At 46.9% G+C, this 21,656-nt stretch overlaps 2 protein-coding genes across 2 annotated transcripts in view; both read right to left on the bottom strand.

Moving 5' to 3' along the window:
- Positions 1-6,920: 6,920 nt before the first annotated feature.
- Positions 6,921-11,604, bottom strand: VCPKMT (valosin containing protein lysine methyltransferase). Its single transcript, XM_062577929.1, has 6 exons — positions 11,387-11,604; positions 10,963-11,073; positions 10,670-10,742; positions 9,570-9,689; positions 8,031-8,135; positions 6,921-7,453 (listed from the first exon to the last, which is right to left on the bottom strand). Exons 1-6 carry the CDS (start codon positions 11,602-11,604, stop codon positions 7,439-7,441), a joined length of 642 nt encoding a protein of 213 aa, XP_062433913.1. The 3' UTR covers positions 6,921-7,438.
- Positions 11,605-15,973: 4,369 nt separating this feature from the next.
- The window catches only part of SOS2 (SOS Ras/Rho guanine nucleotide exchange factor 2), a 56,171-nt gene continuing 50,488 nt past the window's right edge, over positions 15,974-21,656 (bottom strand). Inside the window, exons 20-23 of the mRNA XM_062577788.1 lie at positions 20,738-20,999; positions 19,609-19,650; positions 18,510-18,619; positions 15,974-17,722 (exon numbers count right to left, since the gene is read on the bottom strand). Of these exons, the coding sequence (XP_062433772.1) occupies positions 17,213-17,722; positions 18,510-18,619; positions 19,609-19,650; positions 20,738-20,999 (924 nt within the window). The 3' untranslated portion in view covers positions 15,974-17,212. The remainder of the gene's footprint in view (positions 17,723-18,509; positions 18,620-19,608; positions 19,651-20,737; positions 21,000-21,656) is intronic.

The following is a 21,656-nucleotide window of genomic DNA, read 5'->3' as shown; positions in this document are numbered from 1 at the left end:
CTGGGCACCTGCTAGCTGGAGGAAAGAACTGGCTGGGGTCGAGGCGAACGCGCCCGGTGCCGTGTTGTGCAAGGCACTGACCCGCTGCCAGAGGTCTGTCCCTGGGTCTCGCTCCGGCTCATCTTACAACCTTGGGCTGGTTAATGAATTCACAGTCCTCCGGCCCTTTCCCTCGAGCGCTTCGGGTACGCGGCGTGAGTTAGCCAGGGTCACCGTCTGCCCGGCGGGGGGGGGGGGGGGGGGAGGGCCTGCCATTGGCACGCGATCCTGGCTACGAGCCCTACGAGCTCCTCAGGCTGAAAAGGGTCCATTCCACCCCAAATCTCTGCTGCGGACCCCTCCTGTGCCGGCCCTCTCAAAGGAGGGAAGGGGATATTTCAAACAAGGATGGTGAGTTGTTCTCCCTTACGCAAGCTGTTTAACAGCCTGCAGTCACTCAGGCTCATGACTCCTGTGTTACCTGTTTGGCTGGTAGCGCATGAAGCAATGATCTTCTGCATTTCTCCCGTCTTTGCCCTCAACTTGATATGAAGTTATACTTGTCAACAGCGCGCCAAAGCTTTCTTGTTTTTGTTTCTGTAGTGGACCTTATTAATGGTTTCCTCTTGGGAGGATGCAGCCCCCTTCCCCAGAGGTCACAGAGCCACGGCACAGTTGTGGGGACCTCTGGAGACCACCTAGTCCATCGCCCTGTCCAAGCAGGGCCACCTAGGACATCTTGCCCAGGACCGTGTCCAGATGTGGTCTGAACATCTCCAAGGATGGAGACTCCACAGCCTCTCTGGGCATTAAAAACTACTTAACTGCTTGTCGTGGCTCTTTGAAGCTGTCCATAGATTTCTCCCCTCCAAGATCTCCAGGTTAGAGACTGGAAATCATTGCTCTAACGCTGTGCAGGTGTTTTTGCTCATGGCTGCCTCTTAAACCTCTGGAGATGCTGCCTGTGTTAGCGTTTCCTGGAGGCGGTCCAGCAGAGCAGCTCTGTCACGGCTGGGAGGAAGTGCCTGCACAGCTGCTTCTTGGGCACTTGGGCAGCTCGCTGGGTGTTTCCCATGCTCCGAGTACTGAAACTGGTTGGTCACATTGGCGTTGGAGCACTCGTGTGGGAGCTGGCTCCAGAGTAACTCGTTCCATCTGGCGTTTTCTTCATGACATACTGACGTGTTATTCAGTCATCGTGAGTCTTCCAGGGGTTCAGGAAACCTGGAGCTTCACAGCACTGCGAAGTTTTTCTGGATTGACGTCTCCTGCAAAGCTTCCTGCTGCCTCCTCACTTGGATCCTTAGTGAACCACGTGCCGCTTAATGGAGTGGGACTATTTCCCAGTTGGTTCTTCCAGTCCAGAGAGCAGGCGGATGGAATACAGGCGTGTTTCCAGGCTGCAACTTGCCTCCCAAGGCTTTGTGTCAGTGGGAGAGTCTGACCTCTGCCAGCCCCCGTGGCCTACAAACGTGTCCTGGGGAGGGGGCAGCTAACATTTTGCCTCCCAAAGAGAGAATGCAATCCAGCATTGATGCTGCTTGTCCCGACTGAGCCTCCTGCCCTGTCAGTCCCAGAGGCCAGAGCCAGAAGAGTTTCAAGTGGGAAAAACCTCTTCTATGGCGTTTGCAGTGTTGCAGCCGGCGTCAGCTCGCAGCTCCTGGGGAAAAGCGCTGCAACGTTTATATGGCTCAGCCAGGGCTTCATGCCCTTAATGCAGCTGCTGCCGAATTCCATGTAACTCTTTGACGCTGCCTCCAAGGAGCTGCCCGGGAGCCGGAGTGCAGGCAGGAGAGCCCGAAAGGCTTTCGGGAACTCACTTTGGTTGATCCATTTCTCCTTCCACAGGGCAGAGCTGCATGGATTCCCCATCCCCATCCCAGTAAAATGTCCAGCTCCCGCTCCAAGTGGCTCTACCGTGCCTGGCAGCATCCAGGAGAGGAATTTGCCCAACCACACCTTCGTTTGAGGAATGTCCAGGCATCCCAGCACAGCTCTGCTGGTGTTGCCTGAGTTTACGTTTCTCCTAGGAGGTTGCTCTCCTTGCATTTCCCAGGAGCAGGAAACTTGTCCCTGGAGTGGGAAGCCTGCTCTGGAGTGGGAAGCCAGTCTTGGAGTGGGAAGCCTGCCTGCGGAGCCAGGACAAGGGCTGGAGGTGCTCCGGGGCCGGGCGGTGCAGCGTGAGTCAGCGGAAGTGCCCGACTGAGTAATCACTGCTGTGTTGTTTTTTTCTTTTTCCCTAAATAATCAAAAAAAAAAAAAAAAAAGCAGACAGACATGATTCCAATGATTCCAAGAAAATTCATGGAGGCAACAAGGAGCCCGTGCAGCAGCCAGGCAATGCTCCAAACAGGAACGGTTGGGCAGCCGCCAGATTCATCGTGGTCCATAATGGCCTTCAAGAGCTGCCGGGGGGGGGGGGGGCTGCACTGGGCTGCACTGGGACAGGCCGGGTGCAGAGCCGCCAGCGGAGCACACACTCCGGGAGCCGCTCGCCTCCCGCCGCCTTTCCCAGCAGCGCATCCATAAATAGCTGCCCCACATCCACAAAAGCAGCTCGCTGCTTCACACTTTGCCAGCGACCCGGGGGGAAACGGGGCGCCCGCGTGCGGTGACAGCTCTGGGCCCCATGCAGAGCTCGAAGGAGTAGCAGTAGGGAATAGTCAAATGCAAAAAAGACAGCGGAGCGGGGTGGGAAAAAAGAGCCAGAGAGACAGCTTGCAAAAAGCATCAAAAAAAAAAAAAAAAATGTGTTCTTCCTTGCCAAAGCCCTGGGAGCAGAGGGACGGGGAGCTGCTGGGGAGGAAAAGGGCTCTCACGGCCGAAGGAGCGGTCCAGGGCTGGGGCCCTGTCCAGCGCAGGGCCGAGCCGCTCGGCTGATCCCGGATTAGGCAGGAATCTGCTGGCTTGGGCTTTCGCTCCAGCAGGGCCGTGGCACTCGGAGGTAGCGGCAGCAAAGGGAGCCGCAGGGCCCAGCGGCGGTGGCGGGAGGGGCCCGGACCCCTCCAGGTGCCTCGGAGCAGCGGTTTGGCGCTCGCCAGCTGCTTCCTCGCCGGCGCCTGCCCGGCTGCTGGATTTAACTGCGGCGGAGAGCAGCTTCCTCATGAGCTCATCTCCTGTCCATCCCCCTCCAGCCCAGCTCCAGGAGCCGGAGCTGAGCCACAGGGAGGCAGCAGGGAAAAGCAGGGCCTGCGATCGCATTCCCAGGGCCAGCAGAGCCAGCTCCCTCCCAGGGCCGTGGCGTCTCCGGTAAGTGGAGGTATCTGCGGTTCCGCCTGAGCGACCCCATAGGCAGAGCAAAAGAAAAGCGTTTGGTGGCGACGCACTGGCTGCTTTGCGCAGCTCCTTCGCGGCTACATCCCCCGCTCCAAGCCCGAGCGACGGGGAAGAACGAGGCTCCAGGAAGAGGCCGCTGACCTCAGACACCTGTAACGTAACGTGGACACGCTGCAGTCCCACAAGGAGCCCAGTGCTGCAGCCTGGCCCTTCCCAGCAAGACCCGGCAGCAGCCCACGGGGGCTTGGGAAAGACGAAACGCCGCAGGCAGCTTGGCGCGGCCGCTTGGAAACCGCCCGGTGCCACGCGAAACGCTGCTGTGGTCTGCGTGCGCCAGCACCCGCTGCTGCAGAGCAGCTTCCCCCAGATCCGACCGGGATGGGGATGGCCCCAGAGCTGCGAAACCTGCTTTTCCCGTCCTCACTAAGTGTCCAGAGGGAGGAGGAGGAGGAGGAGGAGTAGGCAGGGCTGGGAAACAGGCAGCAGGGTGCAACGTTCCAGTTTCACTAGCACTTGTCCGCTCGCGTTGGCAGGGACGTTCCCAGGACAGCACTGCCACGACAAACTGCCCAAATGAATCCCGTGCTCCTGCTGTCTCTCCTTCAGCTCAGCACAGCTTTTCCTCTTCAAAACTGCAATGGGAAAAGAGGCTTTGGCAGCTGCCGGGTCTCAGGGGCGTCTGCACTGCGTAAACAGAACACGTGCATTTCCTAAGCCATTTGCCCAGCTACCAGACTGTTCCCGGTGCAGCCAAGGGGAGCGAGAGCAGAGCCTCAGCAGTAAAAAGCCTGTTCGACTGCAGCTCCTTAATGCTACAGGCAAAAAGTATCAGTTTTTGAAGAGGAAAAGCCATTTGTCCCAGATGACATGCTGCCAAAAATGCTCAGGCCGCTGCAGAAGACAAACCTGTGCAAATGAACCGCTGGCCAGGCGCAGTCCGGCACGGTGCCGGGAGCACGTGGGCAGCCGGCTCCAGCTGCACTCCAGCGAAGAAAAAAAGGAAAAAAAAAAAAACCCACAGCACCTCAGGGATGAATCTCCAGGGGTCCTGGAGGTTTCTGGTCGCTGTCAGGATGAATATCGCACGGTGTCATGACCCAGGGCCATTGGGAATTGCCGCAGCTGGCTGCAGCCAGGCTCCTTGGGCTGGTGCAGGTGTTAAGAGCTCTGCTCTGCACTGAACCGGGCCTGCGCTCACTCGCCTCTGCTTCAGCGACAGCTCCGTTCGCTCCAAAGAGCAAGAAGTAAACAACCCAGCGAGGCACCAGCGCAGCGACATGCCAAAACCCCTGCACTGGTGTTCCCGACAGTGCTGGAAGGGAGCGACAGGGTCTGAGCCACCAGCCGGCGTCAGCTGGGAGCTGAATCCAGGCGCCAGCCCCAACCCCTCGCGGTACGCCGCTCCTGCAGAAACTGCCCGTGACCTCCCCACCCGCAAGCCATGCAACAAATTTTCCCATCGTTTCAGCTGTAAATTATGTTAACGTATTCCAGGACACTATTCATTTATTCAAACGAAATGCCACATTCTAGCTGGGCCAGATTTCCCCAGGAAGCCGGGCCAGGTCCTCCTTGCTGGGAAGGTGCCACCACATTTTGGCAAGACCATCCCTGCGTTTACATGCTGAGGGGCCAACATGCTAGCGAGCAGCACGGACATGGCATCTGACTGAGCAAGGGGGAGAAATGTTTCAATAAAAATAACATTTTTTAGCAAGGAGAAGGATAACAAGGTTGGAAAGTCCTTGCTGAAGACTAGAGACCACAGGCTGCACCCAGCAGTGATAACGGTGGTCGGAGACTTGTGGTGGAGGTGGCACGAGGGGTGGCGCAACTGGGACCCAGCACCGCAGTGAAGCAACTCTTTTGCAAGGGCCTCCACGCAAGAACTGGAGCCGTGGCCGGGCCGGGCTCGCCCTTCCCCAGGGCAGGCCCCTGTCCTGGCCATCCCCATCTGCGGCTCAGCGCTAATCCCACGCGGCAGCAGCCTCCCGCGGAGGGGGCTGCAGCAGCCATCTGCCACGACTGCCCCGACAGGGCTGGGCCCACACCTCCCCGGTCACCCCAGCACAAGGTGCTTGGCTCCCGGGTGCTGCCACGACCCTCAGCCCCTTTAGAAAGCCCTTTTTTCCCCCTTCACTGAAAGCAACCGTTTTATCTCATCTCTCCAGGGAGCAAGAGAGGGGAACAGGCATCTGCCACCCACGTGACCTCGCTCTCCACTCTGCCCTGCTTAACAGCAGTTTCCTCTTCATACAACTTCAGCAGCCACCACACACTGCGCAAGCAGCCAGGCTTTACATCCCCCCTCGCCGGGGGTGGAACCACCAACTCCGAAATAGTGCGAGGCGGTGTGACAGGAACCGTCGCTCACGCGAGCATTACAGAAATGAAGTTAAAGGCACACAACAGCAGTCACCAAATGCACACAAGTTACACTCCCCATTTTGAAGGGAGATCAGAGCCTTTACAGAAGTACCAAAATCACATCTTGCTGTAGGCAAAAGTTATTTTGTCTGCACTAAAACTGCTGCTCCACATCCTGTGTTACCCACAGACATGCTTGACATCCGTTCCCGGATCAAAGCAGCACAAGAGATCGGCAAGGAGACCATCCAGTTAGTATTTCAGCACACTATTCCCCAACTTCACTGCTGATTCAGAAGGCGTCCAGGTTAGAGCAGCTCTGCTCTCTTGGAGGTCTTCGGGCACCTAACAGACTGCATCTGTGGGGATGCTTTACCAGAAGATTTTACAGCTCTTGCAATATCCTTATAAAGCACCTTTGGACAATCATCCTAAAATAAGAGCTTCCACAAGGGAAGTCATAGGGCATAAACACGCCAGTAAATATCTTCCTGTAGGCCGAATTTTAATTAAGGAGCTCTTTTCATAACAAGTTAACAAATAACGCGCGTGGTTACGACAAATTACATTCTCGCTTTGCCGTGCATTTGCTAATCAGTTCTTGTTGTGCTTTGCAAGCCAGAACAACATTTTATGAAGTGCAAAGTTTGCAAGAAACACTTTGACTGGGTATAAACACAAAGCCTGAGTTCAGGAAGACAGGTCCAGTAAGTGCCTAGGTGTCCCTAAATAGGATGCCATCCAAGACCAACAGCTGAAGTTTTGGGAAAACTCAGCAGTTCCAAGCTTAAATATTCAAGTTTCTGAGGTAGGAACTGTTCGTAATACGAACGAGGAAAGGCTGATGGAGCAGACTATTATAATTCTTATTAAGCAGCATCTCTGTCAAAGCAGACCTACTTTCAAAGAACGTATTGAGGGATGCAGAATAGCACAGCCAGCCACTGGTGCGTCCATTACAGAGCAAAAGCTAATTTTTCTTTGAAATTAAATCTCAAAGCAATCACTGCCTAACAACGAGAGGAAGCCTGGTGATGAATACTGATTGAAACAATGAACGCGCTCACAAGAATAGTTTAAAGGTGTCAAATCTTAACACTGCAGCTTCTTATACTGGAAAAACGCAGATGGAATTAAAAGAAAGAACAATTTCACACTAGAAGAGCGACCATCTGTTCGTTATATTTGTACAGTACCTACCACCATGAGATCCTGCTCCTAGAACAAGATTCATAGGACCTCTGCAATGCAAAAGCACAGAAACCACAGACTTAAAAAAAGTCATTAGCCAAGACCCGTTTCAAGTACAAAAGTTTTATTGACTGGATATCTGGGCCTGTATGAAGGTGAATTTCAGCCCACCTGAAGGTTTCCTCCTCAGGAAGGACAGATGATGCTGTTGGCTTCCTTTGTGCTTTACAGCACACAGATGATTTTGTGGTATCCTCGGATCTCCTTTGTGGGAACTCTTAAGCTGTTTGCTGCTCTGAGAAGCAGCTGCCCAGCAAAGGTAACCAGGAACAGAAACCCAATGCTGGCCTATATTAAACTTCAGTTCCATTTTTGCCTTCCTCAGCGAGGTTGCACTGCAGATATCAACAGATCACATTTGTCCTCTGAGAAAGGTGCTATGAGTGGATCTAGTCTAAATAGCCCACTTCTTTAAGTGCCTCATGCCAAATCCACCATCTAGAAGATGCTCAGTAGATGAGTCAGAAACCACACTGGAGACAGTCCCTTTGTGGTGTTATTACATACTCTCTCCTCTCCAGAGCTCTAGCCAGTTGCCAGAGGATAGATAATGTGGTCAAAGATCTCATGATGGAAAATTCTGTGAAGAGATTTTTTTTTAAAGGTACAAATTTTAAATGGCTTTTTTTTTAAAAAAAAAGAAAAATAACACTGGACCCACCTGCCATGTCAGCACCATATGCAAAATACCTTCTTCATGCATAACTGTCTGCCCCATCAGTTAACCAAAATATAACCTAAACAAAACTAACAGGTTGCTGATTACCTCTACAGATTGTCTTTGGGAAGATGGCCATACAACAGAACACATAGCACAAAAAAAAATGCTGTTGGCCTATTGTTGCTATTGCTCTGGCACCTCAAGACTCCAGTTTTTAGATCCCATTGCACTACACATTGCAGAAGCAGAACAGAAAGTCAGCACGCAGGTCAAAGATGTTCTTGCTGAAGACAAAAGATGGTACCTTGCAGCATACTGTGTTTTGGAATGAAAGAGCTTCTTTGTACAAGAACAGTTCTGGTTTGTACTTCCACAGGGTGCCTAATGTCATTTCACAGTCAGTTTACAGCTTAAACCATGGAAGGCTCAAACCATGCCAAATAAACAGCAACTCTGAATTTCTGGCAATATTCTTAAACCAGTTAAATCAACCTACCGTTTGTTTCCTGTGGATATTCATGATATGAATGTCTTCACTCCGATACTCCTCATCATGCTTATCCAGAGGAATTTTTTCCAACTCAAAGTCCCTCTGAAGCAGCTGTTATTACAGTACAAGCAAAACAATTCAAATGACACTGCCATTTGGAATTAAAATGCATTAAGACACATTCAGTTGAAAAGGTCGCAATGTACTGCATGAACACAAGAAGCTGTAAGAGTCTGGAACCATCACGCTCAGCCCCCTTCTTTAAAGGCCTCTGCAGGCATGCAGGCCATTTTCCCCCTTACATTTTAACTTGCCCAGCACCAATTCAAAGCTACAGACATCTTGCAACATTAAAGAAAGTCTTAAAGCTTCTGATAAAAGATTTTGCTTCCTCAAAGCTCCAAAGTGCTAAACCAAACCACAGTGCCTGTTTCTGTTTGCCAACCTTGTCAAATGAAGGGCAAGAGGGGAAGCAAATAAATTCAAAGGACAGTAAGCATCTAGAAACACCTACCCCTATCATATTTACTGTGGGAGCATTAAGTACCTCATCAGACTCGATCTCAATTATGGCAACTGTCCTCACAGTCTAGTCCCTACAACAGCTTGTTCAAGGCAAGGCTAATTAAGTGCTTCTATTAACAGGCACAAATCACCCTGGAATTCTTGCCCATTCCCCCTTCCCTCTTTCTTGGTATTCTCTATTCATATAATCCAGCACTTCTGTGGAACGACTACCTTTCAGCCCACTTCACAAGTGCAGTCAAATCCTGAACTGATTGTCATCCCTACAACCTGCAATACTTTTGGAGAGATTCAGCTACTAATAAGGTTTTGGATTTTCATCTGACCAGAAGATATAACTAGCCTATTTAACTGTATCACGTATTAGCACTCTCTCACTGGAGGGGGAAGTTTTTGCAAAAGCAGCTATATCACTTAACAGAAAGTCTTGGACTCCTGAGCCACTTTTGAAAACTTTACCTGTATTTTGTCTATGCTTTCAAGAAAATTATGAAAAGGAAATAAAAAAATCCACAGATCTGTGTTTAATCCTTCCACTAACCTCCAATAACATCACACCAACCACTGCAGAAAGAAAAAGGCAACCAAATGCTACTTCACTTCCTGCAAAAATGATTTACTTATTCTGAGAGATAATGCTTTACATATGGGGGAGCACTTTTGCACCTCCAGCAAACAACCACAAGCTATGGAGGCTTTTAACAACAGATGTCTGGCTGCCTGGTTTGAAAAAATCAATACAGGTAAGACTAGGAAAGGTTAGTTCTAGCCTTTGAGGAAAGGAAAACTCACAAAGGATCCAGAAAGTTGCTACTGGTAAGATAAAGAATAACTTCAGAGTTATCAGTCAATTTTCTGTACCATTTGAAAATAAACATGGTTTATTGTTGCAAATTCTATTTGTGCTGTGAACCTGAATTTGCACATAGAATAACATCAAGGTTCAATGAAGCCAAAGAAAGTTTTCCTACACACAAACTATTATCCTAGTGCTCTGAAGCACATGTTACGAACACTCACCTCAAAGTATTTTCTTTCTATTTCAGGATTCTTCCCCATAGTCCTTTGTTCGTAACAGCACAACACACACGTATCAGGGCCAGTAAGGTCTTTCAGGGTCTTCAGTAATGGTTCTAACGACTGCTCAAAAGAGGTTAAATATTTGCTACTTATATTTCAAGTTCATTTTACTGACACCATATTCTGTAACTAGAGAAAGTTTTCACCCAAGAGAAAACTTTCTAGTTTTGCATCTCAGGCACTTATTTTTAGTATGTTATCTGGGACAAAAGAAATACAGGGGCAAGCTGGAAAATACATAATAAAGTGAAGACTGCACAGGAAAAAAAAAAAAAAACAAGGTTTTAGATTGACCAAGAAAACTGAACTAACACCTAGGCTAAAAATCACTCCACACTGCTGAAGCAGACATTTCCTTGAGGCACACAAGGATGACTCCACTTCGTGACACTCTTCAAAAGCAAAATATGTTCTTAACCATTCTCAGAATGTGGCTCATATCCAGACCTCTGTGTACAGAAACAGGTCCAACTTTTAAGGGACCAAAGCAAGGGGCTGGCAAGAGAGCTGAAAAGGCAGTGGGACATGGAACCCTTCATGGCACTTCCCTTTTCCTAAGGCTCACGTTGGCTCTCCATGTACCTCCTGTGGATCTACAGCTTCACAGATGCAGCAGACTACAAAGAGCCCTGTGGTTGAAGTATGATTTCTCTCCTTACCCTCACAGGGAAAGGTGATGAGACCCTCAACAGGCACACAGCAGGGACATGACATTATTCTTTAAACTGCCTTCACTGATGCCCAAGTCAGTTCACAACTATCAACCACATTATTTTTTTCTCTCAAATTTTGCTTCCAAGGCAAAAAAGAAAACAAAACAAAGCAAAAGAATAATGGATAGAATGGTAAGAAGTTTTTTTAAAAAAAGGTCTCATCAGTTAAAAATATCTTTTTCAGCCTTGTTCTACATGTTGCTCTAAACCAGGGGGACCAAGATGAAAGCACAGTGTTTAGCTGAACAGGCTTCATCACACACTTCTCACATTAAACCCACGGCCTCCCCCAGCCAGCTGTTTGGCTTTTACCAAGTCCTCATTTACCTCCTCGTAGTAAATGCAGTCAGCCATCAGTATGTAATCGGGGGGAGGCTGAAATTCTGTTACATCTTCACCCCTAAAAAGAGGCAAAAAGAGGAGAAAACAAAACTTCAGTAATGATACAACAAAATCTTTTGAAAGATTGAACATATAATAAAATTAACCACCACGATTCTTACATAGGGCTTCCATTTCAAAACAATTATTCTCCAGTATATTTGGCAATTTAACAGCGGTAAAGGTAATCCCCGCTAAAGCTAAACAGCAAGTGGGAGTATTAAAAGGATCATACAAACCATTTCAGTACCTTGGCTCGGACTGACCCTGTGACAAGATGCTTGTTGTTCTCGATGTTAACCTTTAGCAGCTCCTGAAGTTCCTCCAGGTCGGTGACCGTCACGTTTGCCCTAAAAAACGCTGGGTTTTTTTTTCTTCTTCTTCTTTTTTTGGGTGTTTTTTTTGTTTTGTTTGTTTTTTTTTTTTTTTTTTTTTCCTCCCCCTTCCTTTCCTCCCCCTCAGCGGCGTCAGCGCAGCCGCGGGCTTCCCCAGGCGAGGCACCGGGTCCCCCCGCCCCCGCTCCTGGCCGCAAAGCGCGGACGGGCACTTAAAAGCGAGTTTTTCGCCCAAATCACCACACAAAAAAAAGGGCGCGAAAACGCGGGGCCGCGGCAGCCCCTCCCCCCTCCCCCTCACAGCGCCGCGGGCGGCGCCGCCGCTCACCCCAGCGTGGCCGCCATGATGCCGACGGCGCCGGTGCCGGCTCCCAGCTCGAGGACGGCGCGGCGGGCCAACGCGGGGCGGCCGCCGCCGCTCTCCAGGAACTTGGCGAGCACCAGCGCCGCGTCCCACACCACGCAGCCCACGCCGCCCGCCGCCCGCTGCTCCAGCCGCAGCGCCGGCCCGCCGCGCCGCTCCAGCTCCCGCACGAAACCCGCCATGGCCGCGGCACTGAGGCGGCGCGGCGCCTCCCTCCCCGCCCCCGACTCCCGCCGGCGGCCGTTGGCCCCGCGAGGCGAGCGGCGCCCGCGTAGGGCCAAAACCACGTAGATTTAACCGTCTTTTCGGGCAATTCATTTCCTAAAAGTCCTTTGCTGGTGTTAAGCCAGCTCTCCTCAGCATTACTGGTGGGGCACAGGCTCTATTGCCACTGCGCAGCCCCTTGGAGGCCACAACACCTTCCCACCCCTCAAATCCTTTTGGTATTTATGCTCGCAGCCCCATCAAAAAATTAAAACCTTACCGGTGCATGTGGAGCGCGGAGAGGCCAAGCACCGGCACCCCTGGGGCCGGCTTGCGGTCACCTCAGTCCGCTTGGGGAGGCCGGCGGCAGCAGCATGGCTTGGCTAGAAAAGGGTAAAAATTACTGGTTTTTGGACCTCCTGCTAGGTTCATAATAATACCATGTAATATCATGTTCATGTAATACAGTACCTGCCTACGGCTGTGGAAGGCCCGTATATGAGAGGGGGCAACAACGTGCACCAGTGGCTCGTTCATTTGATCTATAAATAGGGTTTTGTATGAAAGTGTATTCTGAGAGGTGTTTGCTTAAAAGTAAAACATACATTCATTTACTTTTCCTGCTTGTTTGCAGTGCAGGAGTGAATGTAAAGCAACCACATTAACTGCTTTTGCTGCAGGAGAGAAAATGATCGGCCATTACTCACCTTCTTACTAAAATCTTGTGCGTGTCCTCCACGAAAGTCAGATTTCCCTCAAGGGAAAAGGTGAGAAACCTTCATTTGGAAACTACATGGAAGAAGTTGTGTCATCTCATGTTTGAACACATACACGAGCGTACCTGGCAGTAAGTCAAGCTTTCCCAATTAACCCATCGGTGTCTGCACAGGATAAGCTCATGTGAAATACTAGCCAGGGGAAAAAAGCACTGAAGAAAGTCTTCCAGATTTGAACTAAAATCTGGCTAAAAACAAAATAACGTACCATGATTTTTTGTCCTCAGCTTGGTCCCACCAAATGCAATGTCCCAAAGCACAGTCAGGACATGCAGAGCAGGTCGGTGAGATGAACCCACCTCGAAGGTGAGTGTCCTTTCCTATCGGCTGAGAAGCGAAGCAGCTCCCCTCTATCTACTGCCTACTTACCACTGAGCTCCTCGCCTTTCGCCACAGTTTGGGTAGGTCACAGATATAAGGATTTTGACCGTATTCAAGATCTGCCTCCAAGCTTGTTGTGCAATGGGTTGCAGTTTTGCAGTTCGGCTCTGCAGTGGTCAGTTTGAAGATTTTGACAGCTTGTTTTGCTTCCCATAGAATCTAATTGCCAGCCCTGAGCCATTTTGACTCGGTTTTCATGAAGTATCAGGCAAATGATTCTAAGGCCTAGATTTATGTTTCTATCGGCATTTTACTCATGCTAGAGTACCTCCAGCTGCTTTTTCTGAAAACCAGAGATCTGGTGCTATGGAAACCTTCTGCCAGCACCATGTGAACGTCTGGTATAACACCAAGTGCCTATGTTGAAAGCACCTGAGTATCTCTTGGAGATGTTCAGTTTACGAGTGCAGGGCTGTGTAAAATGGCAAACTTGTTCAAAGTTTCCAGTATCTCCTCACCTGTTTTTAAGCAATTATCTATTTCACAGGCTATTTAATGCGACCAAAGACTTGTAGTGTTTAAGTACAGTGCATATGCAGTCCCATTCAAATCAGCAAGAGTTACAGGCACTGTAGGCCTTCATCCAACATTTAAACTTCTGTAATGTTTTTAAAAAGCAGCTTAACATGAGTTGCCTGAGAGTCACCTTTTTTGAGTGCAAAGGCTTTCTGTCGATACTTCTAGGACTTCTGGGGAAAAGCTCTTACTACTTTATTTCTTAACATTTCATACTAATGTTAACTCCCTTCCCCAAGGAGAAGTTATTGCATTTGCTTGGAATTCAGAATCTTAACCTGTGGTATATTTCTTAAAATTGGAATAAATCTGGAAAAAATTAAGAAGCAAAAGGATTGTTTCTTTTTTCTTCCCCCCCCCTCCTTTTTTGGTTCTGCTATTGCCAAGTCATAGCGCAAGAAATTATTCAGGTTTTAGAGCAGGAGAAAATGCTAAAACTCAGCAACTCAAAATAGGATCATTGGAAACAGCTAGAAAGATGTTTCTTTTGCTGTTAAATGCCTTCACATTCCATCTGCTTATCTGCACTTTTCTGAAGGAACAGCCTTTTCCCACAGAAGCCAGCTTCAAAACCAGCAGTTTCACATTCTTGCTCTAGCATTTTTGCTCTTTTTATCCATCCCTCTAATTATGAACTAACTGAAACAATAATTTATTGCTATCTTGGCTTGCCCTTGAACCACACTGGTGGGAATCTAACTGCCTCCAACCACTTCCATAGCAAAACAGTTACTTCGGGAATATCTTTTTCTGTACCCGCCGTACTTTCAAGCTGCTGGCAGCACTGCTGCTACCCTCCTTTGGAACAGTTGTTTTTGTATTTTCCAGCTCGTGTTATGCTTGGAGGACAGTTTAATTATGTGGTAAGTTATCCTGTATAGTGAGGCCTCTTTTCTGAATCATGCTGATTTGTATACTTTAGATTAAATTCAGAACTGGCCACATAAAGGTGAGAGTGCATCTTTCATGCGCAGGAAATGCAGTTGGGCACATTGTTTAACTGCTGCCTTCTAACACAAGCGAGTATTTCAGGAAGCTGGTGTGAACCACTCGTCCCCTTTGCTGTCCGGAACGCCAACCGCTGCCAGTGTTGGTCTGCTGCAGAACAATGGCCAAGGCTTGAGACCTTTTTCTCCTTTATCTGCATCAGTATTCTTCCTAATCAAATCATCCTGGGCCCCACAGGGGGTTATTCCATTTTCACTGTTTTGAAGTGTACAATTCAGAACTTCTGCCCCAAACCACTCTTTCACAATCAATTTTGAAAGAAGGCCATCTTTCACAGCCCTCCTCCCCCCATATTTCTGTAAGTTTCAACCTAAAATGTAAGTTGGCACCTAAAAAAGAAAGGCTATTCTAAGTAGTACTCCCTGGTGCAGTATCATTTCAAGGTTAGTTCTGATAAATGTATGTTGCTTTTTCTGCAGGTTTGAACTCTCTCTGAATTCCATTACCAGCTGGAACCTCCCAAAGGTCTCAATGGAGTAAAACACTGTGATACGCATCAGTCATTCCTAATCAGCAGATGTGCAGCTTAAATTCATCCGATAAGGACCCTGCTGAACAAGGACCACAGTCTGAAGTTAGGCTGCATTTCAGTATGAGATATTGAAAGTATTTCTGGTCTAAGCACTTGTACAGAAAGGTATAAAGCAGATACATAACATATTCTCAGATGCAAAAGAAATTTTTTTTTCTTACACCACCATTTCTGTGTAACAGCATGAAAAACATAACTCATCTTTTAGCAATAGCTGCTGGTGAGGACTTAAATACTAATGACTTAAGTTCTATTCTGCAAGTGGAAAAAGTAAAATTCATTTTGATCAAGCTGTTAAAGTTATTTCTGCATTTTCTTTTCCAAGATCTGGAATGGCCACTCCCATTACTTTCTTCTTTCTTTTCTTTCCCCCAAAGTTCTAGCCTCCTTGTTCTTCCCAAACTTAGGCTTCAGAAGAGATGTATGAGCTGTTTTCAACTGCAGAAGAACGACTATAATCAAATTGTTCTCCATTTCCTGTCTGCACTCCTTGTTTGTATGTCTCAAATTTGAGACTTCTTGAGCTTTATTTTTATAAAATGCTGCTGCTCTTTCTTATAAAGTATTCTGGCTCATCTGTGAGCAGCCTTCAGTATAACACCTCAGGGAGATTCTGCCTCTTTGTCAGGAAAGGAGCACAAAGGGAAATGGGCAGTAGGTAAGGAATGTCCAAGCAACAGGTGGCAAGGTACATCTTACCAGGAGAAGATTCATCACCTTTCCTTTCCCTAAGACAGTGCTCGAGATGGTGGCAGCCGCATGAACAGGCTGCTGAGCAGCCAGGGAGTGACCTGGCAGCCTGAGCCGCTGTAAATCCCACCACAGTGTTTGAGCTGCAGAAAGACAGAAAAAACAGAAATGACTTCTGACAACTTCCCCATCTAGAGGGGCTGAAACACCTCATGGGTTACCAGCGGGGGGAAAGGTTAAACTCCCAGGGAGCTCTCCTGTATCAGGCTCAACTCCCGCAAAGCTTTGCTCATGGCACTGTACAGGCCCAACTAACTACAGAGTGAAGGGCAACCAAAGCGGAAAAGGACAGTGTGCAATAGAGAGGAATTCTGCATTGCCACAGAGTTACCAAATCCAAGTCCCAACCTTGTCCTTAACAAGGAAAACGCACTGCTCAATCTCTTAAAAATTAAAACTGGGGTGATTTATTAATCTTGTTAAGAACTCTGATACAAAGCACAGTAAAAGGCCACAGACCAGTAAATAAAATGTGGCTTCTTGCCACTTTATAAATGCTGCTACAGTACTACCGGTAAAACAGACTCACTCTCTCACCAGTTCAAACAAGTAGTTCAACTGGCAAATAAAAGTTCCATTCACTTTTCAGTTTAAAAAGTTTAATAAAGCTTTAAGTGTTTGCTGGTTTAAATGCTACCAATTTCCAAAACGGATTCACAATTAAGTTAAGTGAGATCTAAAGAAAGTTACTAGGTTTGGAAGGCAAGACACTGTTCCTAAGCCAGAGGAAACACTTCTGACTGTATAAGATTGCAAGAGTAGCAGACTGTATTATAGGCCTCAAGTCACTTAAATTTATACAGGTTATTAGCATTATCTGTAAATATACAATATAAACAATTGTACATACATGGCATATAGCTTTGTTCTCAAAACAGTAGACAACTCTTTAGCTTAAGACATCTTTGCCTACCAAAACAAAAAGGCACATCTGAACAAGATGCATGCTAAATACTAGGGATCCTTTCCAATATCTGACACAGGTAGTCCTTGTTTACACTTTGTCAAAGTAATCAAGGCAAACTGAATAATTTGGTATCTTCTTTTAGATTTCAACCTTTTTCTTCGGCAGCAAATCAATGGCAATTAAGACATGGCATTAAAATATTTGAGAAAGTAGCTGTCACTCGCAAACCTCCAAGCTTACACAAAATTAGAAGGCAGGTGGCCAGAGGTTTAAAATCAGTAACACTGTACATCCTCCTATTGTGTAATTATCCCATTTTTTTTTTAAAAAAAAAGGCCACTAGTGCTCTAATTTGAAAAAAATTCCACAGACGCACCTTTTTGGCTCAGTGCAATAAAATGATGTCAGTTTAAATTCATTTAGTGTAGTTTACAGTGCAAAAGGTATATTTTGTATACTGGCATAACTGTCGGCACTGAGGATGTGAAACAAGGCAATGCTACTGATCACCTGAGGGTAATGCGGTCGGAACAGACACAGACTAGAGTGTGTATAGTCTTATTTTTCCAATTTAAGCTTTTTTTTTTTTTTTTTGATCAGCAGCACTTTAAGAGCATAATTTGTGAAAGTACTAAAATACACTGCCTTTTTTGAATAAATAAAAAAAAGGAACTTTACAAATACTATTCCAGTGTCAATGACTAATATGGCTAAGGTCATTGAGGAGTTTCTGCATTCTCTAGCAAAGACAGTCTGTGCAAAGGAGGGTGGGAGAGCTCCCTTTTGTAAGTCTTTGGTGGCAGTTTTGGTAACTGAGGGCTAGAATTCTGCCTGGGTGGGACCGGGGGCGCAGGCGGGTGCGCCAGGTTGTTGTGACTCCCGCTGATGACGCAGCAGCGCCGCAGCACCCTCGGAGAGGGCGTGCTGGGAGGAGTGCTGGGAGAGCTGGGGCCGGTGTTGGCCTCCCTGAACCAGTCGGGGTCTCGGTGCAAGCGTCCTGTTGGCGGCGGCTGGAGGCTCAGCGGGCAGTTTACGAAGTGCTCCGGAGGCCGAAGCGGTACTGGCGGCGGAGTGTCAGGAAGAGGGTCTCTGGGGGGCGGCGGCGGCGGACTGTGCAGTGGCTGCTCGAAGGGGTTAGTGTAAGCAGGAGCACGAGGCTGTATCTTTGGAGGTGGCGGCTGACGGGGTGGAATCGCTGGAGGATCGTCATCTGATTTTAAACTTCCCTAAACCATATACAGAAAACACACATAATAAGAAGTGCAAAAAATATTTTAGGTAAAGAGTGTATCTTCTGCCAGATGCAGAATGAAGAGTTAAACAAGCTTTCTGCGTGTTTGAAAATGAGGACAGATGTGGGCTCTAGCAGCCAAATCCACAGACTAGCAGTGCAGGGTACCAGAAATGACTCCTTCACAGCTGGCACCGATGATCTCTGGGGTTTCACAAAATAAGTGTTCTTTCATTCAAGTCCACACATATAAACCAACCCTGCAAAACGTCTGCGGGGGAAATGTTGCTGTACACTGGGTGACTACAACAGATCTGCACATGAAGCCTCATTATACTTCCTCTATTAAGGCTTTGCTGTGAGGGGGAGGTAGGGCAGGATGGAAGGAGCAGCCCTCTACACGAGCTGTTTCCCTGGAGGATTGTCCCCAGGCGGAGAGCTCTGTCCAGCTCGCTATCCCATCTCTGACGGTGACAGGAATCAGCTGTCAAGGGAAGAGCAGAGGAACAGGAGGAACAGTGTGTAGTGATATTCCCCGCTGAGTATTTTCTAATATGCTTCCCTTGATGCGGTCAGAGACGTGATACTGACCTGGCCGTACCTCTGCTCTGAACCATTATGACTATTATGTTCCTAAGGCAGCTAGCAAAGTTTGCACACTGCATATTTGAAACTTAAGCAAATTGGTGCACTGCATTTCAGAGATACCACACATGCTAACAAAGTCCTGTTTGGCTAAATATTAGCTGTTATCAAAATTATTCAATATAGGACAAAAATACCTTAGCATTAGAAGCATCCTGATCCATCTTTTTTCGAGGAGGAAGTGGAGGAGGGTTTTGTGGCTCATCACTTAGTTTAGGAAAGCTACCCCATGAGCTGAAGAAAGACTCTGAAGAGAGAACAAATATTTTACTGCCTCTCTAACATCTGAGAAACATTTCCAAGAATATTTAATGTTCCAAGAATATTAAATCAGAATAGAAGCAACTCAAATAAGCAGATCTTCATACTCAACAGCAACATTAACCATTCGTATCAGCTGTATGAAATTCTCTTCCATTCATTTCTATAACCAGACATACTCCTCACAAAGTCTTCTACTTCCAGTATCAGAGAAATGCATCAACAGGAAACGTTAAAGAACAGAAAAACAAATAAAATAGAAATGAACCTCCTGTAAGAAAAATAAACCTAGGGAGCACTAAAGTAGCTTTATTTGAAGATACTAACGCTCACACAGCATTTTACAATGCTTCTAGTCCTTCTTCCCTTTTAAGGAGGAAAAAAATACAAGTTAAAAAAACAAAACCACATCTGACCTATGTTTGTGATTTTATCAAAGCTTTTCTGCTTCTAATAGAAGTGTGCAGTACAGGTCAATAGCAATATATTAGGCACCTGTGCTCTCCCATTTGAAAATTTAATTCAATTATGAAGAGTATACATGACTGTGTAGTAAGGGAGAAAAAAAGAGAAGCTGAACATAGATACGAATACAAGGTTCCCTTCAACTGTGGCACAAAAAGTACCTCGTTTTTCCCCAGTAATTAAATAATTATTTTCACTAGAAGACTTTGGTTAAGGCTAAATTATCAGGTTGCTTTACTTGTACCATTTGCCAAACAAAATAATCATCAGGGTAGGACATTCAAAATAGAAGCAAAATCATGTTACAGCCTTGGGAACAAATCAGACAGTTTACAGACTTCACAGACTACTTTACTGGACACTATCTAAAACCTGTACAAAAATCCAAAAATAAATTTCTATTTAATGGACTCAGCCCACATTTTCAAAGGCAATTTAATTATTTTTTACTTCTCCTGAAACCAGGAAAAGCAGAGTTAAGTGAAACATTAATGGAGTTATACTACTTACTTGACTGTGGCAAACTGACAGGAGCAAAGATGCTATTGTTACCTGTTAAATAAAAAATGAATTAAAACGTACTTTATATACTCTGGTACAGTTACAGCTCTTTTGTTTGGCATGTTTGTGAATGACTTCAAAAGATACAAAGATACAGTTTAAGTACTGCTAATATGAGTTAAAATTTTCCTATGTAAATTCTTGAACATTTAAAGTTATGCTGAGAATTAATTTTATTGTTATTATTCTCTGTTCTGACACTACCATGTTGTCAATCACTTCCTCTACAGCCTAAACGCACTCCCCACCTGCCATATAAAACTTGTTTGCCACTTGCGCCCCCCCATCAGACTCAGCCCCTCCACCACATATGTAGCTCCCCTCAAAGCAGGGCCAAGACTCTCCCGAGCTGCTCCCAAGATTAAGGAGCTGCTCACAGCTGCAAGCAGAGCTTGGGAGCATATTCCTGCATCCGCATTCGTGACAGTTTTTGATCAAGTCTGCTTTGGAGCAAGTCTCCTGACCATCCCCCACTTCCTACACTTTGGTTCACAGCTCCCTTCCAAGGGTACTAAACCAGAATCGTGAGCGTGCTCAGTCCGCAGGACCACACTAGAGCTGGTGAGGAGCGAACCCCCTGAGAGATGCCTGGGCCTGGATGGCAGGTCCTCTCAGCACCATTTCTTTCTGCAGATCTGCCCTACTTGCTGGTGTAGGCACAGCCACTGCATAACAGCACCTTGGGGGACATCTGCCGTAACACACTGCCTCAGCACCTTAAGGCAGGTTTCGGGGGCAGGTTTAGCTCAGTTGGTTAGAGCATGGTGCCGCTAACGCCAAGGTTGCAGGTTCAGTCCCCCTATGGGCTATGCTGAGGGTTGGACTAGATGATCTCCAGAGATCCTTTCCAACCCTACCCATTCTATGATAAAGGCAAAAGGAGAGGAAATTCTCTAACTTGTTCTTTAACTACTTAGAGCAGGGGCTTCTAACTGCACAACATGTAACACTGACACATGAAGTTCGTAGTCCATAGCTAAACTTTTCAATATATTTTTTAAGGCTGGCAGACAGACCAACATATTTTGGGAGTCTGAGGTACAGTAACAACAAATATTAAAGCATATTGCATATTTACCGAAAGAACTGTTGAGATCAATGTCTAAAAATACACTGAACTCTGAAGAAGCAGACACTGGTGGAGTAGATGGCGTATTTGGAGAAGTTGGTGCTGAAACCGTTGATTCATGCTCTGCCTCAGTAATTCTACTGAAACTTATCTTACTTGGTTCCTTTTCAAGTGGCAATGGGTGACTTCTCAAAGTGCCAGAGGTGGAGCCATGTCTACCAGTATTGGGCCTTATCCCAGGAGATTTTAAGGGGTACGTTGTTTTTCTAGGCTGCAGAAAGTAAAGCTGGTTAGTACTGTTAACATTTTGGAAAGCAAAATTGCCAAGCCTCTAGAATATATTTTTAAAAAGGCACCTATCAAATACACATTAAACTGTACTACAGCCTTTTCAGCATTGACTTGAGGTATAGTCTGTTGTTACTTACAGAGCAAGAGTTTACTGAAAAATTATGAATGCTTATCCTGCTTAATAAATCATTTTCCATAGCTATGAAGAATGAAGAGTCAGGTTTCAGATGCATGTCGCTCAGGACAAAATACAGGGAACAGCAAGTCACAGTCTAAGAAGAGAGTTACTTCAAGCGCCCCAACAGGCCTGCAGAACAGCTTTGAGTAGCAGCAGCATAACGCATGCCTTATGCTTATACCACGGAGGATCTCCAGGCCCCTACACACATCTGAGACCAAGGAAACACTCACACGCACCTTTTATACGTACTCTGGATTAGTCAGTATGAAATTCTTACACATAGGTAACCGGTGTGAATGAAACAAGCCCAATTAGTCTTCGGAGTAACAAAGCACTGATCAAAGCTGATCTGAAAATGAATCATGTTCCCGTGCTATAGTGGTGTGTGCGACTCCACCACACTGCGTTACCTGGAACAAGACTTACCTGAAATTCCCATCAGAACATCTAGTTGGG

The sequence above is a fragment of the Rhea pennata genome, chromosome 5, assembly GCF_028389875.1.
Source record: "Rhea pennata isolate bPtePen1 chromosome 5, bPtePen1.pri, whole genome shotgun sequence".
NCBI classification, from domain to species: Eukaryota; Metazoa; Chordata; class Aves; order Rheiformes; family Rheidae; genus Rhea; species Rhea pennata.
The sequence above is the reverse complement of the archived record's forward strand: the minus strand, read 5'-3'. Positions and strand labels throughout refer to the sequence as shown.